This window comes from Aotus nancymaae, unplaced genomic scaffold (assembly GCF_030222135.1).
Source record: "Aotus nancymaae isolate 86718 unplaced genomic scaffold, 86718_ANA_hifiasm-v0.15.2.pri h1tg000058l, whole genome shotgun sequence".
Lineage (NCBI taxonomy): Eukaryota > Metazoa > Chordata > Mammalia > Primates > Aotidae > Aotus > Aotus nancymaae.
Window position 1 is genome coordinate 40,858,957 of NW_026988472.1, and position 21,932 is coordinate 40,880,888.

Sequence of the window (21,932 nt, forward strand, 5' to 3'; positions counted from 1 at the left end):
GTTCAATAAATTTTTGTTAAATAAATGAAGAGAAATATATTAGTAGCTCTAATAATATTCATCTGTTCTTCATCCTCTCAAAACAGAAAACATGAAAAAATGAGTTTCTCCTTTACTTTACCTTATAGTCTTTCCATATGTTGAAGCCTGATTCTTCAGTGATTGAAACCACTTTTCCTTGGCAAAGGCTGGAGGAGCCTGAGGACCAGCTGTTTTCCACTTTTTCTGAGGCCTATTTTACCAAAAAAAAAAAAAAAAGAAAGAAAAGAAAAATGGTATCTTAAAGATGTAGAAGACACAGCCTCAGGACCCTTTCAGTTACAACTGTCAAAAAACCACCTCAAATGGGAAGAAGCAAAGAGGGGAATGCATAGAGTCAACTAAAAACTACAGGGATGACTTCAGGCGTGGTTAAATCCAGGAGTTTCAATGATGTCAGCAGGACTTGGTTCTGCTCCATCTCCTTGCTCTGCCTTCTTCAATGATGGTGCTACTCCCAGCACATTCTCTCCTGTAATAGCAAGACGGCTGCCAGCAGCTTCAGATTTATATCCACACAACCTCAAAAACAGGGAACTAAAACACTTATTTTTATGGCAACTCCAGCCAAAGTCTCAGTTTGACTGGACCAACTTGGGTCAAGCGTTCATTCCTAAACCAATCACTGTGGCTCCAGGAATGGAACACTTTGATTGTCTGTGCTTCATATGTGTGTTCCTCCTCCTTGATTCCAAGGGACGGAGTTAGCTCCAGAGAAACTATATAGACTAAGACTGGGATGGTATTATCAAAGGAAGGGAAAGTGGACTGAACAGCCACAATTGACAAACTTCCATGACAAACAGCTACAAGGCAGGGATGACTAGTGAGTATATAGCACCCTTCTTAAAGGGTCGTAGATATGCATCCCCATTTTACCTAAAGCTTTGTTGTGATTCACACCCCCAACCCTCCCTCCAGCTCTAAGGCAGTGATTTTCAAAACTTTCCACCTCCACCTCTAGCAAAAAAATGAAATTTATATTAAAAACTAGTATCCATATGAATTGAATGGAAGCAAATGCTTCATCAAACAATATTTATTTTCACTACCTGTAATGCACTTTGATAGTTTTTGTTTGTTCTGTTCTATTCTATTCTATTCTATTCTATTCTTGTTTAATTTAATGTATTCCATTATATTCCCTCCCTTCCATTCTACTCCACTATATTGTAGTTATTAGTCAGGGCAATGCTTGCTAGCTGCTGAAACACACAGCCCCTAAATCTCAGTGGTTTAACAAAAGTGTATTTCTTGTTCATGTCATAGCCTAATGCTTATCAGGAAGTTTGGCTCAGTGGCCTTCTTCCTCCTCTAGGGATCCAGGCTCTTTCCATATGATAGTGCCACCATCTTCCACACAGGATCATGGCATAAAGGGGGCCAGGGAGAGGAGTGGGGAGAGGAGGAGAGGGGAGGGAATCAGAGGAGAGGGGAGCAGAGGGGAAGGGAGGGGAAGGGAGGGGAAGGGAGGGGAAGGGAGGGGAAGGGAGGGGAAGGGAGGGGAAGGGAGGGGAAGGGAGAGAATCACTCGGGCGGATTTATAATTAGGCTTGTAAGTGGCTTCTACCACTTTTGCCTGTATTCCATTGGCCAGAAACTAGTCACATGTCTCCAACTGTAAGGGCCACAGGGAAACATGGTCTGAGCACCCAAGAAGAAGAAATGGGATTGACGGACATCAATCTATACTCACAGTCTATGTCAGACGATTTTAGTCTAGTTTGTTGAGAAAAAGAACATGATGGTTCTGACCACTATGTGGAATTCAGGACTCTCTGGTGGATGCAATTACTTAGTTTGAAAAACCTTGCCCTATCAAACTGCCTTGCCTTTTCCACCTTGCAGACCAAGGCTATTTATTTATTTATTATTATTATTATTTTGCTCCTGTCTTTCTATTCTCATCTGTCTGTCATAGCACCTGAGTTCATCATCCCTGGTGAGGAAACCCTGACCACCTTCCCACATACCTTGCTCCCCATCACTTAAACCTGTATCTGACTCTGTCTGAGAATCCTGAACTCCTTGAGCCAATCTGTGGCTGCTGTGGCAGCCATGAGCCATGACTCCTGGCTCCTGCCTCAAACTGTCCTTCTGCATCTCTCTCATCCTATCTGGCTACTTTCTTACCGTTGCCCAGCCCAGGGGACTATAGTGACAGAGATAGTAAATGAGACCAGGGTCCGTGGGGCAGCTAGCCACCCCTTCAACTCCAGGGCTCTGCCCTGGGCTGGCTCCAGCGTCTGTCTATGTCAGGACTGAAGTAATTGAGCCAGCCAGGCATGTAATAAGATAGCTGTTTCACCCCCTGCTACTATGGTGAGTGGCTATGGAATCTGATTCTAGCAGCGTCTTTATCTCTGCAATAGGCCTCAGGATTCATTATCTAAAAAGCATTGGCCAGTAGCACAGAGCAAGTCCGTTACCACAGAGGGGAGTTGTCCCTTTAAATCAAGCCGGGAGGAGGCCAGGATCTTGGATTTCTCAGTTAAAAGACCTTCTGGTTCTGAAAGAATTGCAAGCTGAGTGCTATTCAAGTTGATAAACAATTTTAGTCAATACTTAAATGGTGATCGCCATGTGCCACACACTGTTAGGAGTACTTTATAATATCAATTCACTTAAGCCTCAAAGAAACTCTATAGGTGAGGGAATTAAGACCCAAAGAGAGTAAAGATATGCCCATGTCACAGAACTAAACAAAAGCAGAGCCGGGATTGGCAGATCCTGGCTCCAGACACTACCCTTTTGACCACTAAGTTACTGTGCCCATGAGAATACATTTTATTTGTATTTAATATTTATATGCTGTTTACAGTTTTTGAAATGCTTTTACATACTTTTCTGACCTTCACAAGAACCCTGTGATCCAGCTATGATTATTTGATGAGAAAGATGATCCCATTTTACCACTGAGAAAATTGAGGCTCCAGGGAATGCAGTGAGATTCCCAAACAGTAGCACTTTGGAGCCAACTTAGTCTAACTTCCTCAGGCTGATGGTCCATCGGTCCATCAGGAATTTTGTAAGCCAATTATAAGCCATGGTTATTATTTAAAATTAAATTATATAAATTTATAACTTAAAATCTCTATTCAAAACAAAGGTGATAAATACCCAGAATTCATCACTTCCTAATTATTTTCCTACATTTTACTATTATCAAGGCACTTGACGCCATCTGTAGCTCTATTGTATCTGTACAGTGGAAATAATGTATTATGGGCACTTTAGTGATATCACATTGATAGATTGAACTTAGCCACAGTGGTGGTATCTACACTTGAGAAATCAGCAAATTCTATGGCGCTTCCTCCCCCATGAGAGCTGGTTGTTAAATATTTCCCAGCACACCCGTTTCCATGATTCTGACCAACTCAGGTGTGTGCTCATGTGACTTTTCTGTCTTACTCAATGTTGTATTTCCAGGACCTCACATGATCCCCTACCTCTGGAATTGCTCATAAACACCCCTGCCCAGCCTCCAGAGTCTCTCTACCCCATCTCTTTGACTCGCATTTCCCAAAAGGGCTTTCCCAAACAGCCCGCAGTTGCCATGACTTGGCCTGAGTCAGCTAATGCCCAGCCAGCCCAACAGCCTTCATTCCTGCCAGGGCGAAATTCTGCCCTCCCTTTTGCAACATCCAAGCTGAAAGACCCACCCGCCTGCTTATCTGCCCTTTTAGAGGCAGGAATCAATGAGGCCCAAAAATATTCCTGCTCCAGACTTTTCTTCCACCATCTGACCCACCTAGCCAGGCTGGCAAGGGGATGGTCAGTTTGTCCATGTGTATTCTTTGGGAGCTGGTTGCAGATCAAACAGTGGTCCTTCCCTAGTCTTAATGCAGAACACCCCTAAGCATGCCATATACTCCTAACCATGCCAAATGTTCCTGCTTGGCAGCCTGGGCACTGACTTATGGGTATCCAAGGGGGAAGTGGCAGGCAGGGATTTTAGTGAACCATATGACGCCTAACAAGCACAAAATATATGCTTGTCTTCATTCTCTCTAAAACACAGCTAGATTTGTTTTTTTCAATTAAGGATTCCCTTTCATTCACTAGCTCCTTTTCAGCCTCATGGACTTCTGGGAATTCTATAACATTAGCATAATATATGTAGGGCTCATTACATTCCAGGCACTGTTCTAATTGCTTGAACAATCCAAGGGAGTAGGCACTATTATCACCTCCATTTGAGAGATGAAGAACTGAGGCACAGAGAGCTTAAGTAATTTGTCCTAAGTCACACAGCTAGTAAGGGGAAAGCCAGAGCTTGCCCAAGTGCTGTGGCTTCAAAGCCTGTGCCCTTCACGGCTTTGCTGAAGGGATCTGAAATCTAACTTGTTCTCCCTCTGGGCTTTGACAGCTTTCTGTTTATACTTGCGATAAGAACTTACCAAATTGCAATATCATTATCTGTTTACCAGTTCGTATACATTCCTCCCAGCTCCTCCCCTGAGTCCTTGGAGGATGAGAATCATGTCTTACTTTTATTTGTGCCCAGGGTCCAAGGTCAAGTCTGGCATGTGCTAAGTGTTAAACGTTAGTTAAAACGAATAATCCTCCTCACTTTCAAGATGAGGGAACTGCCGCCCAGAGAGCTGAAAGAGAACAGCCAATAGCCGAGGTGGCACGGCTCGAAGTCTGGTACTTGTTCTGCTCTGCCTCACTGCTCTTCTTGCTAGCTTGGGAGTTGTGGGCCAGGTCCTGGGGACCTAGAGCAGGTTGGCATTGCCCACCCACCATACTGGAACACTGGTCTGTGGCTTCTCCCAGAAAGAGCATGAATGTCCCAAACCCATCCCCAGGAGAGACTGAGAAAAGCACCACTGTGCTGGTCACACACTCACTGCTGGCACAGGTGGGTACAGCTTGGGCAGCAGGTCAGGTTCCAGCCCCACCTGATGAGGCTGAAGATAAACAGATGCCCAGAGCATTGAGGGCTTAAGAACGAAATTCAAAGACTCCTCATTCACTCTTTATTTGCATCAAGATTATTCTGAACCAAATCCTATCAAAGAAAGCAGAAAGATCCTAAAACATGAATTCCTCCCTCCCACCCCCGCCACCTCCATTTTGTTAGTTTCTTAACATGAGCAGCTTACCTTACTCTTGGGTTTCAACTAGCTGTTTTCATCCTTACCCTTAGTTATAAAGAAAAAACTCCTATTTAACCTAAATGCAAATAGCCAGGAAAAGAAAAGGAGGGTCAGGTTCCATGTGATTTTATAAAGCATTACAAAATGACAAATAAACAAGATAATACCGGGGATTTAAAAAATTCAGTTAACCTCAAGTGCTATCACAAGGTCTGTGTAATTCATAGGAGCGATATAATGAAATGTTTATAGTGTCACTAAAGTCCTGGCAAAGATTGAAGTACCTGTGACAGATCAAAGAAAAAATAAAACATTATTCCACTTAGGTGCAGTGTTATGGATATCCTGGTACTATAGTTCTTTGGAAATGATTAACTCCATGTGGTATTGATGGTAACAATCCATTTTCTGGCATAATGAATTAGGCATTCCTCCATTGTTCCATAGCTTGGCTTCATTGTGTGTGTATATATCAATGGCAACTTTTTTTATATATACTTTTCAGTTTCACACACAGAAAATAAAAACACACCCCCTAGGCTGCCAGAGAAGAAAACATGAGCCTCAAAGCTGATTTATTTTTATCACCCACGTAACCCTATTTCCTACCTGAGACATGAAACCACATCAAAGGAGGAATAGTTTTTACTTCTATGAACTGGGAGAGAAATTGCTACTCTTCAAGCTGGGAGCTCAGAAACCTTTGTTGAAAGTGTCCATTTTTATCTAACACATTCTCCTTCTGAAAGGGTCTTGTTTTTAAGGAATAATTCTTCCAACAAAGACTCACCCATCAGGCCTCCCACTCATGATTAGTTAATCTGCGAACATGAGAAACAAGCTCTAAGTGGTTGACATACTTTAGCAGCAAGAGATAATCACAGCCTCTAATTTCTGAAAAACATGATTGTCTTGCGACGAGGTGGACTTTTTAAATGGCAAGAACACTAAATGAGGTAAAAAGGTAGAAAAGTCAGCTAGTGTGATATTTTTATCAGATGCTATTTTACTGTCTCTCTCTTTGGTTTGTTTGTTTTTAATGAAGAGGGGCCTCTAAGATTAATCTGTTTAACATCATGGCATTTTCTTGTATTACACGGAACCTTCTCCATGGCATTTAAAAGTGAAATATTTGCTTCAGAAATAAAAAAAGACGGCAATAAAATGTAGCTGTAAACAAGCCTTCATGGCTTTATTTTTCATAGATAAATACACAATAAGTTCAAAGTAGAATTGAATTCCTAAAGCAATACCCCACTAATCTGTATTCGGGGGTCTCGAGCGTATTATCTGTAATTTACAACCAATTTAAATGGCATTAACAGCCTTCCCCTTATGGGAATTTAAATTTGCATCCTACCATTGAATTAAACAGTGCTTGCGTATTTTCTATAGGGGACAAAATGCTCTTTGATGCTTGTTTTGAATAATGAAGCATCTATTCATGCACAGGGTGCAATGTGCTCCTTTGTCCTCAATGTAATTGAAGCAAAATGTGAGTTAAAGGGATTTTTCCTCCTAGCCAAAGGTTTGTTGATTGGTGTCTATTTTCATCTATTCAAAATTAAGAAAACAGTCATCTCTTACTACACGGGGAAATCATTTACCCAAAAAGGCCCTGAATGAAGGAAGGTCAAGTTTTGCCTTATTTGATCTTTTCAAAGATGAAGAAGGATGTCAGAAAATATTGCAAACTAACCTTTGGGGATATGGTATTGTGGAATTAATTTGCAATTCTTCTCTAGGACCAAAACAAGAGAATTAGAAGTGGAGGATAGGGCAAAGGGAGAATATGGCCTGTTTCCAAACTTAAATAACCTTGCTCACCTACACCAAACTATACTGAAATAGAAAGGGCAGAGTTTTTGCAAATCATAGAATCTGAAGCCTTAGAAGTCTAGGGATGGCAAATTCATTTGGATTGTCATCAGTTTCCACAGTGTGCCTATGCCAGACATCAGTACTCAATGATAGCCCTCGTGGCCGTTAAATGAAGATAGAGCCTCATAATCAAGTGCTCTGGGCAGCCAATAGCAACTGATGTGTTGGCACTAGAGGTGAAACCTATTTGCCATTTTAGTTAATCCACCTATCTCACTTCATACATGGTTCTAGAAAGATGGAGTGGCCTCCAGCATGCACCCTGTGCCTGTCTTGTGCACACTTATATCCCCAGAGCAGAGCACCTAGTAGATGCTCAACAATTACCATTTTTCGATACAGAGTCTCACTCTGTTGCCCAGGCTGGAGTGCAGTGGCGCAATCACAGCTCACTGCAGTGTTGACCTCCCAGGCTCAAGCCATCATCCCACTCCAACTTCCAAAACAGCTGGGACTACAGGCATGTACCACCATGACTGGCTAACATATATATATATATATTTGGTAGAGTCAGGGTTTTGTCATGTTGCTCAGGCTGAATAATTACCTTTTTTTTAAGTGAATGAATGAATGAATAAGAGAGATACACATTGTTAAACCTTTATCATTATGGAAAAGAAATTCCTTCTTTGAAAAACAGTGACCAAAACACCAAAAGCATTGGTAACAAAAGCCAAAATAGACAAATGGGACCTAATCAAACTCCACAGCTTCTGCACAGCAAAAGAAACAGTCAATAGAGTGAATCGGCAACCAACAGAATGGGAAAAAATTTTTGCAGCCTACCCATCTGACAAAGGGCTGATATCCAGAATTTACAACGAGCTAAAAAAGATTTACAAGAAAAAAACAAACAAGCCCATTCAAAAGTGGGCGAAGGACATGAACAGATACTTTACAAAAGAAGACATACATGAGGTCAACAAGCATATGAAAAAATGCTCATCATCACTGGCCATTAGAGAAATGCAAATCAAAACTACATTGAGATACCACCTCACACCAGTTAGAATGGCAATCATTAAAAAATCTGGAGACAACAGATGCTGGAGAGGATGTGGAGAAATAGGAACACTTTTACACTGTTGGTGGGAGTGTAAATTAGTTCAACCATTGTGGAAAACAGTGTGGCGATTCCTCAAGGACCTAGAAATAGAAATTCCATTTGACCCAGCAATCCCATTACTGGGCATATATCCAAAGGATTATAAATCGTTCTACTATAAGGACACATGCACACGAAAGTTCATAGCAGCACAGTTTACAATAGCAAAGACCTGGAACCAACCCAAATGCCCATCGATGATAGACTGGACAGGAAAAATGTGGCACATATACACCATGGAATATTATGCAGCCATTAAAAACGAGGAGTTCGCGTCCTTTGTAGGGACATGGATGAACCTGGAAACCATCATTCTCAGCAAACTGACACAAGAACACAAAATCAAACACCACATGTTCTCACTCATAGGCGGGTGTTGAACAAGGAGAACACATGGACACAGGGAGGGGAGCACTATACATGGGGGTCTGTTGTGGGGGAGTGGGGGGGACAGCGGGGGGGTGGGGAATTGGGGAGGGATAGCATGGGGAGAAATGCCAGATATGGGTGAAGGGGAGGAAGGCAGCAAATCACACTGCCACGTATGCACCTAAGCATCAACCTTGCATGTTTTTCACATGTACCCCAAAACCTAAAATGCAATAAAAAAAAAAAAAAAAAAAAAAACAGTAACTCCCCTGGCCTTGCTGGACCATAATTAGACAAGGTCCAAACAAAATTTTAGCATCTGTTTACCTAAACCTTTATTTAGAGATAGGGAAAATCACAAGTGTCAATAACATCAACAAGAACAAAGCATTTAGAGAAGAAATAGTTTTTCTTCTTAAGGCACTCTCATAATATCTATTAATAGGCAACTGATACACAATTGCAAATGGTTATTCAGCAACGAGGTTGTGGAAAAGCTCACCCTGCTGCATTTGAAGTAAAATCATATTGAAAAATGACATAACTCAGACTTTCCAATAGTTGAAATGGGGTTTTCTGTTTATTATTCTGTATTAATATTCTAGTTATTTCCCTTAAGGAAGTAAAACACTAAGTGTTCTTGACACTTGTTTATGGAATATCAAAGTTCCTTGATATTAAATGTCAGCCGTTTTCCCTTACAACAGGACCCATCTTCAAGATTTAAAATGTTAGGAAATAGGAAAGCTCAACTGTCATGCATTCTTAACATAAGTGTATCCCAGTGATTCAACCAGGGTCAATTTTACCCCGCTCCCCATAAACATTTGGCAATGTCTCAAGACATTTTGGTTGTCACAATTGGGTGCTACTGGCATCTATGGGTGGAGGCCAGGGATGCTGCTGGGCATTCTACAGTGTGCAGGACAATTCCAAAACAAGGAGTCATGCAGCCCCAAAGGTCAATAGTGCCAAGATTGAGAAACCCTGGTATATCCTCTCCGCCCAAAACTGTTATCAGTTCAGCCCTGTGTTGAATTAGAATGTTTCTCTCTGTGCCAAATAAGACATTTAACTGTGGTTGCCCAAATGTGTCTCTTCTTTTTTTTTTTTTTTCAACAAGATATCCAGTTTCCTTATGCAGAGGGAAAGGTAGCTACTGGTATTTCTCTTGTTTGCCTTCTCACAGAGCTAAACTAAAGACTAGCTCAGTTAGCACAATGCTGGATTTTTCCAGAGCATAGAGAAAGGTTTCAGGAGCTCCTCGGTATCTCAGCTACACTCACCTAATGTACTGCACGTTGGCCTAATAAAAGCAGGCAGGGGCGTGAACTGCCTGCCACTGCATATGTCTGAGGATGGCCTCCCTTTGAAGCTTTATGACATAGTTGTTTAGAAAAAAGAGTGGAGTTTGTGTTTGTTTGTTTGTTTGTGTTGTTGCTCTGCTAGTTCTAGCTTCACTGCTAATTTGCTTTGTGATTCTGGAGATCATGAGCATATGACTTATATTTTCTGCATCTCAACCCTTCCGTCTGTACGTACCACTCCTGTCCTTCTTCTGGAAGATAAAAAGGGGACAGTAAGAGCCAAGATATTTAAAGTGCTACTCAGTGTGGTAGCATTTCTAACTCCACAGGGGAAGGGACTATGTCTTGTTTACCCTGTTGCTTCAGAGCCCAGCTGGTGGTTCTGTGCTTGGCACAAAATAGATCATTAACAGATAAATATTGTTAATACATTGGAAACTATTTGACAGTCTCTACTGAAGCTGAACAGTGATCTAGCAATTCCACTTCCAGGTATGTACCCAAGAGAAATAGGTGTGTATGTCCTGCAAAGGATAACTACGAAAAGGTTCATAGCAGCTTAATTAACAATAGCCAAAAACTACAAAGAAACCCACCTGTCTATTGACAGGAGAATGAATAAAGAGTGTTCATACAACGGAATGATGTAGTGCAATAAAAAAATCCAACTATTTTACATAAAATGCTCAGTATAAGTGTCCAGAGTAAGGGACACTCAGTAATGATGAAAGATAATAATAATAATTTTTGAGCATTCACCTTATGCCAGGCACTTTTAGATGCTTTAGACATACTGATTCATCTAATCCTAAGAACAACACCAGAGATAGTTTCTATTCTTGTTCTCATTTTACAGAAGAAAATAGTGAGGTACAAAGAGGATCAGTAAATTTTTGTTGAATTAAACTGAAGTAAAAATACATTCTGACAATTTTTTAAGTCCCAGGTCTTGGTTCAGGCTGCTACAACGAAGTGCCATACAATGGAGGGCTTTCAAACAACAGAAATTTATGACTCCTAGTTTTGGAGGCTAGAAATCTGAGATCAAGAAACCAGCATGATCAAGCTCTGGTGAGGGCTTTCTTCAGGGTTGCAGACAAGAAACTCCACCCTCATGACCAAATCACCTCCCAAGCCCCACCAGTTAATACCATCACATTGGAGGTTAGAGCGTCACCTATGAATTTCGTGGAAGGGCACATTTAGTCTATTGCTTACCGTATTGACAGCAATATTGAGAAAATGAAAAGCAATGGTCTGCCTTGTATTTAGTCTGGACATATCGTTTCTGTCCTATGTTTTAATGCTTTATTCCAGACCATTCCATCTTATTCTTTGAGCCAATATTGCTTTTCATCAAAGCCCGTGCAGATGTTGCTCTTGTGATTAAGGGCTGCTATTCAAAAGGCTCCAGTTAATGGAAACTTGGGGAGGCATTTTGTCTGATTTGCTTTGCCTGTCTGGCTATAAGACTGCCTCCTGACTCCTGGAGGGCAGGGGATGAAAACTTGAGAGTGAAGTTTTAGGGCAAGCCAGAGGAGCTTGGAGACCTTAGCTTCACTGCCTGTTAAATAATATAGGCCACACCCCTCCAGAGCTGCCTGAGCGGCAGGTAGGGGGTGATGGAAAGGGCTACCCCTCCCATCTGGCAGTTTCAAGAGCTCCACAGTTAATATGGTGTTCATGCTTTACAGTGGGTCCATGGAAATACTGTTAAGGCTGTCATATGCTTTGTAGTGACCCAAGTGTTCATCTTGTTTGTGGTGATGGTGTTGAGGAAATTGATAGTTGGAGGGGAAGGTGTCACTAGAGTGACGAGCAACTGTGATCGTGTCTCAATTGTTCACATCCAATGCTTCTGCACATTATTTTGGACTCACAAAAATTTCTCCATTAGGAAAGGAAATTAATACATGTGATGTAGGAATACTCACCTCCCTGTCATATTTTAAAAAGGGTTCATTGGTAATGACAAATTTGTGTGTGTATGTGTGTGTGTGTGTGAGAGAGAGAGAGAGAGAGACAGAACTGGAGAAAGAAAGAAAAAGCGAGAGAGCATGGAGAGTTGCAATCACATCCTAGCTGCAAGTTTATTTATGGTTTGCTCAGGGTTTATTCCCCCACCCCCATCCCTGCATCCCCAATGGAAGGATTCTGAGAGGACAGAGATGGGACTATTAAATCCCTTCATCTGCACCTCATCTTGGCTCTCAGCAGCAGCTGGTGCCTCCCCTCTGCGGATGTCGTTACCTGGGTAGCCGGGAGTTCTGGCAGAGGTGATGGATAGAGTGAGCCCTGCTTTCTTGGAGGCTATTCTGGGCACCAGTTTAGAGTAGCTCAAAAATTCAGTAACTTCAATCCTTTCAGCTGGATTTGACTGTGTTTTGTGGGGCCTAAAAGAGTAAAACTGCCCCCAAAATTCTGAAAAGAAATTATTTGCGGGCAGAAGGTAATGACTTGGTCTTGAAATTCTGAAGACGTTGAGTAGAAATTCCCTTTCTCTAAGAAACACTTCTAAGACTTTTTAAGTTAAAAAATATTTTTCATATGCATATGAATTAATTTTTTTAGTAATTGACCCTTTGAAATTATACAAGTAATAGAGGGTCATTGTAGAACTTATAAAATTGAGAAGTAAAAAGAATAAATTAACACTCAAAGAACCAAAATTTGATATTTTCCATGTGTATATGTGTGTGTTTCAGTAATAATATTTCTTAAATGTAATACTAATGCACTTAGTGATATGTAACCTTTTTTTTAATTAACTAGTATCACTTGAATATCTTTTCATGTTAATAAATAACCTTCTACACTGTTACTTAATATGGTTGCCTAGTATTTCATTGTGTAATGTACTAGAATTTATTGAACTAATCCCCTTTCGTGAGCGTGTTTCTGAAACGGGATGTTTCCAGTTTTCCACTGTCATGAATAAAACTGTGGTAAAATGTTTGTTTATAATCATGTATATGCTCTTGGAATTAATTGCTAGAATTGTCATCAATGGGCCAAGAGGCATTTTTAAGGCTTTTGATATGTATTGCCAAATTGCCTTCAGAAAGCCAACATGGGCCCACTCATTCACCAGGAGTGTATGAGAAGAGCCTATACCCCAAGCACAGAGGGGTTTGTTTAAACAACATTTTAAAAGCCTGCAATTAACTTCCTTTCTATCACATTTGCCTCATCTTATAATGTTCATGGTTTCTCTCTGTTCTCTACCCACTGCTCTGGTACTCTCAGAAAGCCAAGAAAGAGGGTAGAACCCATTAGGGGAACTGGTTTTGGCAGACTCTCAAGGAATTTCAGTTTCATGCTGGAACGAGACGACACAAAGAGCTGCCCATTCATTCTGTGCAAGAGGATATTTACATTATGTTTTATAACGGTCATAAATGAAAATGGCATTAATCTGCCAAGTTGATATTTTTGAAAGAGAAAAAGGGAGGAGGTGGTTGACCTACCAGAGAAAGCCCTGTGTCTGCCAGAGCTTTGCTGTGCATATGATTTTAAATAGCAGGGCAAAGGTGATAAAGCCAGCTCAACATTTCTGTCTCCATGGCAACAGCATCCCTTCTCTGAGCCTCTGACACAGCAGCAGGGACCAAAATACACTCCTTGCGCACAATTACACTGCAAGTTAGGAGTTTCTTTTTATTCCTTATAAATGAACAATTTAAAAATATGAGCAAGGACAGAAAAACAGCAAATCATGCACAGCTAGAGGAGAGTCTTTAAAATGACTAAGCAAAGAAAATGAACATCTAAAGGTTTCATGAAGTCTGCAGCCTACATCCACCATGTACAGAGAGACTGAAAATTTTTCTCCCATGTGAGTAGAAAAAAGGCTATGCATACATATAAGTGCGTACATTGACATTTTTAAGTGTCCTTTCCCTAAATTTTTAATACAGGTCAATCTTGCTTTCAGCATATCCACTTAGCCCAGGTTATGATTTAATCAATTTAAGCAGCCATCTAATTTACATAGCTGGAAGCTCCTCATATGCTAAACCCAACAAAACTTCAAAGAAACTGCATTAGCCTTGAGTGTGGAGGGCATAATTGGCCCCCTTCAAGGTCAGTTCAAACTTACAAGTGGTCACTAATGCATACTTGAATACTGTTGAGGCCTATCTAGTCTTCTATTTATTTTGAAAGGATCTTGAAATTAAAGAAATGCAGACTTGTGATTATAAACTGTTGGAGTCTTTCTGAGCTGATGTCTCGGATAGCAGGTGATTAGTGTTCAAGATACCTGAAGTGATAATTTAACTGTTAAAGTTAATATTTAGTTCTTAAGAATGTGTCTCAATAAATGTCAAGGGAATAGATGAATGACTGAAAAATACCAAGGAAATATAAGATAGACATTTGATAGTTTCCCTGTGTGTGTACTTCCATTGAGTGTGCCAAGACCATCTGATGCAGTGGGTCTCAAACAGGGGCAAATTTGCTTCCCCAGGGAACGCTTGACAGTGTATGAAGTATTTTTGGTTGTCACCACCTGGGGGAGGAGAGCCACACACCTAGTATGTGGAGGCCAGGGTTGCTGCTAAACATCTTACAATGTACAGGACAGCCACATAGTAAATAATGACCTGGCCCCAAACGTCAATAGTTCTGAGGTTAAGAAACCCTGCTCTAGTCTGACTGTCCATGTGGCTACTTTTGGTCCAGAGGGTTATGTGGGTAGATTAAAAGGTTATATTTTCTGGGTAGTGTATAAAGGTAAAATTCTCCTTAGGTCAAGCATTAGAATTTTCTTCATTGGTTTTGTTGTTAAATGATTCCCGTCTTGTTTTCAACATAATATGTTCTATTTTATTTTAGTTAAAGACTCCTGAAAGTAAAAACCAATAAACAGAAAATGAGAGGTGGAGCATTAAAAATAAAAGCTCAGGATGCATTCCTTCAAATAGAGCATCTTCAAGGTAGCTAGCACAGAGGGATGCTCAAAAAACAGTAGCTATTGTTATTTTTCCCTATACTTTTTAGTATGTAAACACCATATATAAGCTAATGTATTGTGTGTTCACTGCTGAATTAATAATAATAATAAACATTTAAGTACTCATTGCCCAACAGCTTTGAAATTTCATTATCCTGCTTTTGTTAATAACTTTCTTGATATTGATATATAGATATACAGATATGTAAATTATTTGGGTTTCCTTGTTCTTGAACTTTATATAAATAAAATCATACTATATGTTTATTTCTTTTTTCTTTTTTTTTCTTTTCTTTGTTTTATTTATTCATTTCATTAGAGAACTAGGTAAACGTCACATTACATGGCCAAGGCCAAAATAATTTTGCACAGTTAGAATGTGTTCAAGAAACCAGCTATAGTTTAACTGGATTAGATTTCAACAAGGATATGACTGTGTTCCTCAAATAACCTTCATTTAGGAAGATGACATTCCTCCAATAGGTGGAAAGACAATAAATGCACTTTCTTCTCTCTGTCACTGAGGAAGAAATTCGCCCTCTTGAGGGACCAACATTATTTCTTTTTTGCTGCTCTTTTCCCTTCTCCTTTCTTTGGTTTCCCCTTTCCACGAAGGTTCTTTAGTCGTTTTTGCTCATCCATAAAATCCTGATGCTCATCTCTGTAGACTCCCAGAAGTCGGAGTGTCCGCATGAGTCCAGAGTAAGTGTGGTGATCTGGATACCAGTCATAAGTCTCCTTCTTCTTGGCCAAGGGCAGTTCACTGAACAGTTTCACCACTTTCATAGACTTGGAATCAGTAGGCCTGGCGACTTCACCAAATAGCCGAGCACTGAGACGAGACATGTGCAAGGCATATTCTGAAAGGGAGGACATTTCTTGTGTGGCAAGGAGTTGGAGTTTCTGAACCTGACCTTCCTCACCCATGCTCTTTTTTTTTTTTTTTTTGAGACAGAGTCTCACTCCATCACAAGGCACCAGGCTGGAGTGCAGTGGCGCGACCTCAGCTCACTGCAACGTCCACCTCCTGGGTTGAAGTCTTTCTCATCCCTCAGCCTTCCAAGTAGCTGGCACCAGAGGCACAGCACCGCCATGCTTGGCTAATGTTTGTATTTTTTTTTAGTAGAGACGGGGTATGTCATGTTGGCCAGGCTGGTGTCCAACTCTTGACGTCAAGCCACCCGCCCACTTCAGCCTCCCAAATTGCTGGGATTACAAGTGTGAGTCACTGCACCCAGCCAAGAGTATGGTTTTTTATGTTCCTCATGTTCATGTGTACAGCTGTAGTTTAGTCACTTTAGCGTCTAGATGGTATTCTATTGTATGATTATGTCACAATTTATCCATTTTACTGGTACTGGACATTTGGTTTTGTGGTGTTGGTCTATTACAAATTAGGTTGCTAATTGTAAAATCTTGTACATTTCTCCTAGGGCATATGCACAACGGTTTCCTTAGAGTGTATGCTTGGAGTTAAATTTTTAGGCCAAAGGTTTCTGCATTTTAACTTTATTAGGTAATGCCAAATCCTTTTCCAAAGTTTTGTTGTACCAATTTGCACACTTTTGAAAAATATGCACTAATTAGCATTGCTCCAACATATGGAAATAATCAACAATTAGTATAGTTATTTTTGAATTTTTCTGTTTTGGTGGGCATGAAATGATATCTCATTGTGGTCTTACAAATTAATTAATTAATTAATGGAGTTGAGAAGCATTTCAATTGTTTATAAGTCTTTTGTGTTTCCCTTGTGAAATATTTGTTAATGCCTTTTGTAGAATTTTCCATTGGGCTGACATATATTATAGCAGGCTGACTTCTAAGATGACCTCCAGTGATTCCCTCTTCTTAATATTCATGCTCTTGTGTTATGCCCTTCCCTTTAATGTAGACTGAACCTATGATGTAGTTGTAACCAATAGAATATGGCAAAACTGATGGGACCACTTCCGAGATTAGCACAGGGGCTAAACAAGGGAACAGAAAAGAGACCACAGACACAGACAGGCACATATTGCAAATTAAGAAGAAAAAATGAACTATTCAATATATGATACTGAAGTAATAGTCTAATCCTAGGGGAAAGAATGGAAATGAATCCTTACCTCACCATACACTATGCAAAATGAACCTCTACATTATCACACACAGTTATGTAATAAGTCACGCTATTTGGGGGGCTCAATTCCTCTACGTGGTTTCTCTTCTTTAGGAGCATCTTAAATAGGCTTCAGCATTATTCTTCATGTATATTTTGGAAACAGCATGCCAAGATCCAGCTTGTTGAAATTGTATTCAATTGCATTCAATTTGTACACCAATTTGGGAAAGAGTAGACTATTTATCCTATTGAATCCTCCTATCTACAAACATAGTATGTTCATAGACTTGACTGAATTAGTTCTTCTTTAACATCTTTCAATGGTTTTATACTTTTTTTCATGCAATTATTGTACATGTTAGATTTATTCCTAGGTACCTTATATAATTTTGTTGCCATTATAATTGGTATCTTTTAAAAATTTCTTGCAATTGACTTTTGAGTATTCATGGAAGCTCCAAAATTACAATTATAATCAAGAAAAAAATCTGATAGATTTTTGCCTAGGTTTCCAGGAGTGCATTTGAGGAACTAAATGAAACAAAACAGTAATTAAGTTACAGTCATCTTTTAATAGCAATTTATATATTTCTATCCCCAGAGTTAATTTAGCCATTTTTATATCAAAATGTATAATTAAGACTAGACATTCTTTTCTTTATTTCTTTACATCTGTCTAATTATTTGAGCTTTCTTGTTGCTGCCCTTACATTTACTTTAGTCCAATCAAATTTTCCACCAATGTGAGGAGTTATGATTATTTAATGGCTACTCCAGATGGCATTTTCAGAAGAAACTTTTTTCTTATTACTTTATTTTTTCAGTTTTCATCAGCTGTTAACATTTCCAAAATTTCATCACAGACATTCTTTGGCAACTCTGCTTTATTATGGGATTACTGGGTTTTATTGATAAATATAAGAAACTGTACAAGGAAATCAGTATATATACCTTACAACAATATGAAGGTAGGGTTTAATCCACCCACCTAACTTCTCTCCTCCTTAACACCTCTTAACATGTGCAGAGAGATTTAAGAAATATGAGTACTCTGTGCACATGTACCCTCATGCTTTTTCATCACTTAGCGATTGACTTCAACTGCTGATGTCTATATATAATAACTAAAGATAAATTTATCTTCAATTAATACTCTTGAGAAATATTCACTTCTTTATTTTAAGGCAGAACCATGATGAAAAGATGTCTCTTGGAAGCCTTATCCATTCCAGATGAAGCTAAGGCATGCTCAGCTTGGGGTTGGGTTTCTAAAGAAACTGGTGGTGAGAGGACAGGTTGAAGTTGGAAATTTTCACCTTAGGGGAACTAAAGAAAGAAAGGTGAGGAAAGTTGAATTTTGAGGTTCAAGAAGCAGGGAAGGGAGACCAGAAGATTACTAAGACCAGAGGAGCCCATTTAGGTCTCAGTTTGAGAAGAAGGCTAGAGATTCATGGCTGGAAGAACAAGAATCCAAGTGTCTGCAAGGTACGATAGAAACATGCACTAAACCCCAAACCAAGCTCTTTTGTGTGGCTGCTAGAGAAGTCCAGGTCCTATTGGCTGAATACCCCAGGGCACTAAGTGAGCTGAGAATGAGCCTGAGAGACGGAATCTGAAACACAAAGAGGACATCAGTCACTCATGCCACTGGGGCCCTGGCTGCCCCACCTTCTAAGACTTCACCCCTTTCTGGCACTGCCCTGTGCAGCCCCAGCTTCCTGACCTTGCTGGGTCTGTTTCCAGCCTTTACAACACACCAGTGCTGTTTGCTCCTTAGTGTGATGGGCTAAGGTGCTCTGTATTCTTCTTCCTGTCCATATACGATTCCCTTATATCTATTCCCTGTCCCCTCTTGAAGCATCACCTACTACCCATAATAGTTAAGGGAAGCTACAGTGCTATTACAAAGATCCTCCAAAAAGTCACTGGCTTAAAGAATCAAAGAAGTTTCTTTTTCTCTTAGTATTGATCTACAGTAAGGTTCTATATTCATAGGCAGCACTGCCTCATGGAGTCATTCAAGGACCCAGGTTCCTTCCACTTTGTAGCTCCCCAAACCTCTAGGGTAAGAAATCTTAACCTGGGGTTCATGGATAGAATTCAAGAGGTTCATGAACTTGGATGGAAAAAAAATCACCATTATTTTAACTAACCTTATATGTATTTCCCATCGCTGCTGTGACAAATGGCCACAAACTTAGTAGCTTTAAATAACACAGATTTTTCTCTTATAGTTCTGGAGGTCAGAAATCTTAAATCAATTTCACTGGGATAAAGTCAAGGTATTGGCAAGGCTGTGTTCCTTCTGGAGCTCTGGCAGTTAATCAATTTCCCTGCCTTTTCCTCCTTTTGTAGTCTTCCTTGCATTCCTTGGCTTGTGACCTTTTTTCCATCTTCAAAACTGGCAACATGGCATCCATCATGACATTGCCTTATCCTCCTCTATTGTCCAATCTCCATCTGTCTCCCTCTTATAAGGAAACTTGTGATAACATTTAGGCCTCACCTGAATAATCCAGGGGAATCTTCTCATCCCAAAATCCTTAATCACCTCTGCTGTAAAGTCCCTTTTGCCATGTAAGGTAACAGTCACAGCTTCTGGGATTCTTCTGGAGAAAGTACATCTTCATGGATGTCTTTGGGTGCTATTATTCAGCCTATCACAAATCTCTCTAATTGAAATTTAGCATTTCCTTACATTAGAAATGTAGACAACAACCTGTAGTACTTCTAGAAGTACCTGGAACTTGGTCACCAATAGAGATCACAGACAATAAATGTTCATTTTAATTGGAAAAAAAGATACATCACAGATATTTTCCATATTACATTACAGTTTTTGCAGATATCTCCAATTAATGTAAGTCATTATACCTACCACCAGATCTTGTTAATGCATTACTAAAACTGTACATATAGTACTGTTTCAAAGATTTGTGGGTTTTTTGTTTTTGTTTTTGAGACAGGGTCTCACTCTGTCACCCAGGCTGGAGTGCAATGGCATAATCTCAGCTCACTGCAGCCGCTGCCCCCGGGTTTAAGCGATTCTTCCACCTCAGCCTCCCTAGTAGCTGGGATTACAGGTGCATGCCACCACCCCCAGCTAATTTTTTCTATTTTTAGTAGAGACAAGGTTTCACCGTGTTGGCCAGGCTGGTCTCAACCTCCTGACCTCAAGTGATCCACCCGCCTTGGCCTCCCAAAGTGCTGGGATTACAAGTGTCAGCCACTGCACCTAGACAAAGACTTGGTTTTGTTAAAAAAAAAAAAAAAATATCATCAATACAAATGCTTTTTAAAAATAATCTTATATATTTTACTTTATGCATTCAAAACTTAAATCTGAGATTCTTTAGCTTCATCAAACTAGCATAAAACTCTGGCCCTAAAGTATTGTCCCCATCAGCATGGTTGATCCGAGACTGAAGCCTTATCTGGCTCTGGCCTGAAGGAAGCAGGACAAGAGCACAGAAGAGGCTCACTCAATGTCTTTAGGCCTGGGCATGGAAGGACGACACATCATTTCTATTCACGTTTTATTTTCAGGAACCTCAGCGTGCATTGGAATCCCCTAGAGGTCTTAAAACGCAGACTGTGAGCCCCGCCCCCAGAGTTTCTGACTCACTGAGTATGGGAATTCGTATATCTAACAAGCTCTCAAGTGATGCTGATGTTTTGAGAACCACTGGTCTAGAGCATAGTCACATGGTCACAAATAACTGCAAACAATGCTAGCAAATGTGTTGCCAGGCAGTTAGGTTTAAATACACTGGGGACTGTACAGAGGGGCTCAAATGTAAGAACATGGCAGAGGCCTTCAATGTGTCTAACAACAACTTTATTACTGTGGAAGAAGGGGACAATGGATTTTGGTGGCCAGCTATTAGCCTTTGCCACAATGCCCTTCTGCCCTGACCTGACTTCCCATAACTTAAATAGAAATCTGGGGCTCCTTCCCAGATGCAGATGCCCAGGGTGCATTTGTACAAGGAAAGGAAAAGGGGTATTTGATCCCATTCTGCTAACTCTGAGTGGTTGGAGGTAACCAGGAACATCTCTCTTGAGGCTTACTGGATGTATATTTATTCTCCATGCTGTGGTCCCAGGAATGGTGTAGAAATACACAGCTCTTGAAGCAAGTTCAGTTATCCTCACTGGGTGCTAAGCCTGCATAGCATAAGAGGGAGATCAGAATTCCACGTTGCTGTAATGAATATAGGAAAACTCAGTAATCACCTGGTGCAACAAAATAGTAAAGATGAATGGGTGCAGGCTGCAAATAAGACAGTATAACGTAACTAAGTGAGTTAGTATTATTGTGGGAAGGCTTCTACCATCCTCAAGGAAAGCTCTGACCTGGAGCTATTCTTTACATTAAGTATAAGGTAACTTGTACAAGCTTCTTTTACAGAGTCCGTGTGCTGCCCAGGCACCACTCTGATTCAGCCAGATCATCTGTCTTGAGTGGCTGTGCTGAGTGTCATGGTATTGTAAACAGATTTCCAGGAACACCAACCTGGCAAGGATCACTGTGGGAGTCTGAGAAAGTCTGAAATCTTAGCCTTTACATTGCCATCTACAAAATGTAGATTGTACCTTCAATCCTGAACAAGAGGCAGTTTTGCCTATCAGAAAAGAGCATGGGTTCTGAGGTCAGACTACCCGGGTTCAAACTGTAGAAACTTGGGGGCTTGGGTGAATCTCCTAGAGCCTCAGTTTCTTTATCTCAAAAATGGGGAGAATTATACCAACCTTATAGCACATGCATAGAGACTTTAATTGCACTGGTGAAAACCGCTAGCCAAATGGTAATCCATTGCAGACAATTAATTAATTGTCATCAATGCTTTTCGTTTGCTCCTATGAATTTCTTGTTTGGGGAGAGTTTGGGTATGCTATCACTGTAAGTGGAAGCAGAGTAATAAGTTATTGAAATCAGTGGTATAATAAAAGATGTATTTAGAGCAGCAAGGTATTAGCTATGAAAATAACAGCCTGAATATAGGTATTAAGCCCCAAATAATGAGGAAAAATAACTTGGGCTAAATTCTAAAGGCATGCTTATTAA

General features: G+C 40.3%; 1 protein-coding gene across 1 annotated transcript; it reads right to left on the reverse strand.

Annotated features, from left to right (window-relative positions):
• Positions 1 to 15,063: 15,063 nt before the first annotated feature.
• LOC105704819 (small ribosomal subunit protein mS33-like) lies at positions 15,064 to 15,683 on the reverse strand. The gene has a single exon (XM_064364627.1). It carries the CDS (start codon positions 15,634 to 15,636, stop codon positions 15,316 to 15,318), a length of 321 nt encoding a protein of 106 aa, XP_064220697.1. The 5' UTR covers positions 15,637 to 15,683; the 3' UTR covers positions 15,064 to 15,315.
• Between the last annotated feature and the right edge of the window lie 6,249 nt (positions 15,684 to 21,932).